Source organism: Arachis stenosperma, chromosome 1, assembly GCF_014773155.1.
Source record: "Arachis stenosperma cultivar V10309 chromosome 1, arast.V10309.gnm1.PFL2, whole genome shotgun sequence".
Lineage (NCBI taxonomy): Eukaryota > Viridiplantae > Streptophyta > Magnoliopsida > Fabales > Fabaceae > Arachis > Arachis stenosperma.
Genome location: NC_080377.1, coordinates 132,067,393 through 132,070,578, shown reverse-complemented (window position 1 = coordinate 132,070,578; position 3,186 = coordinate 132,067,393). Strand labels below are relative to the sequence as shown.

The 3,186-nt window shown below is 29.2% G+C and overlaps 1 protein-coding gene across 1 annotated transcript; it reads left to right on the top strand.

The window, feature by feature from the left end:
- The first annotated feature begins 394 nt into the window (after nucleotides 1-394).
- Nucleotides 395-1,100, top strand: LOC130946088 (protein CYSTEINE-RICH TRANSMEMBRANE MODULE 9-like). Its single transcript, XM_057874772.1, has 3 exons — nucleotides 395-517; nucleotides 619-766; nucleotides 906-1,100. The coding sequence occupies exons 1-3, from the start codon at nucleotides 472-474 to the stop codon at nucleotides 949-951; spliced, it is 240 nt and encodes a 79-aa protein (XP_057730755.1). The 5' UTR covers nucleotides 395-471; the 3' UTR covers nucleotides 952-1,100.
- The last annotated feature ends 2,086 nt before the right edge of the window (nucleotides 1,101-3,186 follow it).

Here is a 3,186-nt window from a genome sequence, read left to right as displayed (position 1 = left end):
AGTGAAGTTTAAAGTATATAGATACAATGAAGCTTAATATGAATATAGTATATAGTTAAAGTGGTTATAAAAAAAATGTTATTAAAATTACAAAATGTTTTTATTTGACAAGATTCTTTTATTATTTTTAAAAAATAAAACAATATATATCACTTTAATTTTAGTACCAAAATATTGTATAATTATTATTATAATTATCAGAATGATAACTATCATTGCATGCATATCAACTCCAACCAACCCACTATTAATATAACATGTAACCACAGAAAAAATTAATTTAATTAACTACTTATTAACTAAAATAATGTAATTAAAAGCTAGCAAACTCAACCACTCCACAAAAGAACCCTTTCTATATAACACATTAAACCCTTTTTCCTTTCTCTATCCCAAATTCGATGTATTTTGTCCACCATCTCATATCTTTAATTAATTACAATCTTCCTGATTAGTCCTGTTCTTCAAAATATGATGAGTCACACTAATGATCAAAACCAGCCTCATCAAGATAAAGGTATGTATACTATATATACAAGTTCAATTAATTTCATTTCATTTGCCTGTTAATAATTAATTAGTTCTACCAATTTAATTAATGGTTGTGCATGTATACAGAGGCATATAAGTCAAAAGACACTGCAATGGCTCCTATGAATCCAGTTCCAGGTCCACCTGCTGCTATCACTCTTCATGAGAACTACACCCACCAAGTTCCTCCATATGAAGAACAAACTAAGTTCAAGGGAGGGTTCTGGAGAGGATTGTAATATCTCTATTTAAATTTTGAATGGTTTTCATTTAAATATGAAAGAACATGTGTATATATACTAGTATTTTGATGAGTTAAAAGAGTTCATAAATAATAATTTATGATACTAAAAGAGTTCATTTAAATTGTGCAGTTGTGCTGGATTGTGCTGCGGCTGTTGTTTGGACATATGCTTTTGACTTTTGACTTTTGAGGATAAACACTATATATAGTATATTGGTATTGCAATAGAATGTTTCCCATATATATAAAAGTATATTTTTTTTTCCTTAGTATACAGATATTTAAATAGAATATATATGTATATATTTGAGCGACGTTGTGTTTATTAGTGTTTCATATTGCAACATCCTCTTCCTGATATTATTATTATCATTATTATTATTATTATTATTATTATTATAGAAATATTAATAGTGTATTTGAAATATATAATAAAATTAAAATTAATTTGATTTTAAAATATATTTTTTATTTAAAATTAATAAAAAAATAAAAATTGAATTGAGTTGTAAATCTATGAAATTTACATCATAACTAAATTTATTTTTTTTAACATTTAGTTGCAATTAAAATAATTCGATAGGTAAAAATACAAAAGATTTTAGAAAACAAAAGAGGTGGCATTACAACACAGGCGGGATATAGCGACGAAAAATTGATTGTCATTTTTCTACGCGCTGCGAATTGGCAAAATAGCAGTGGTTTATATTAGAGTATTTCAATGTGCAGTAGAATCTGATGGGTTAGCGGTAATATTATGGAGAATTGATGCTGAATCAAATACTTTATCCCACCTTTATCATATAATTAACATTAGAAAACTTCTCCAACATAAAAAATCCGCACGAAAAGAGAGTGGAATTAAGCGCGCGAAATCATTATTCTCTCCTCCACTGTGCACTTCTGATTGTCGTGGAGTTGCGTGGCTACCCATCCATCCTTCTGTCATCGTCATCGTCTTTTCCACTTGCCTTATTATTCGCTATTCTGATTTATCGCTCCCTCTCCCTTCTCGCTGATTCATTCTTTTACCTTGCTCTCTCTTTTTTGTTGGGGATAAGTACTGTTTTGGTCTCTAAGATTTGAGATCAAAATCAAAATCAAAATCGTCCTTAATCTTTTTTTTTTGTTTAAAATTATTCTCAACATTATATTTATTATTAAAGTCATCTTTTTGAACACAATAATTTTTAAATAACAAAAATATCCTTTGTTTTGTTTCTCTTAGTTATTCCGAAGAAAACTTGTTTGAAGATGAACCCTCAACTCAAAAGCAAATCAATTACTTCCACAAACACAATTACTCAGATTCTATCAAGAGAAAAAAATTATCAAAAAATAAAGAATCCTTTATTTTTACTCATTTACACAGTATCTCATCTTCACTCATTTACACCTTTAAAAAAGAAAAAAAAAGGAAGAGAGAACGGAAGCAGCAAAATAGAGAAGAAGACGCCGACGATGACAATGCCACCGCTGCTACCACCACTAAGCCAAAATAGAGAAACTCTTCCATTTCACTCGAATATAATTGTACTTGAAAAGAAAACACATTCAAAACAACAATAACAATAATTTTTTTTAATTGAAAAAAAACAAAGACAACTTTTCAGAAGAAGAAAAAAAGGAAAAGGAGGCTTGTGGATGTGGAGAGAGAGAGGGGGAGGGAAGGAGAGAAAGAGAAAAAGAGGTGGTAGTAGTGGGGTCTCCTCAACTGCCATCGTTGTTGTTGTTATAGCTTTCGCGTCACCAACCAGAGAAGGAGAAGAGAGTAAGTAAGAGGAGAAGTGGCATCACTGAGGGCTTCTTAGCATTTGTTGCCACCGTTGTTGCAGCTTGCACCATCACCGACCTGCTTCGTTACTGCTGTGAAGGTCGTCGAAATGCGGTGTGTGGATTTGGAATTTTAAATCTATTCTTGGGAAGAAGGAGATGTAAAAGAGAAGATTTGTTCTATTTGTAATTTTTTATTTTTTTTCAAGAGTAAATTTGTCTTTTTATTAATAAAAGGATTATTTTATTAATAAATGTAACGTTGAAGATGATATTAGGACAAAAAAAGTTAGAAATAATTTTGATTTTAATCATAAATTTTAGGAACCACTTACAAAATTTAAATCCTATTTTAATCATATCATAAATCATTCATGGTTCAGGATAAGGAGATTAGATAGAACGTATAATAATTTTATTTTTATCTAATTAGTTTTTATTCTATATTTAAAAATTTAGAAATAGACAACTTTTTCATTTTCTTTTTCTAAGTTATTTTTCCTTACCACAAGCAAGTTAAGTAATATAAGTTAGTGGAACAGTTCTTTGCAAGCTCAGTTAAATATAGTAAATATCCTTTCATATTGACAGTTTTACTTAACAACAGTCAGCAAATTTCAGCAACTAACTTCTTAGCT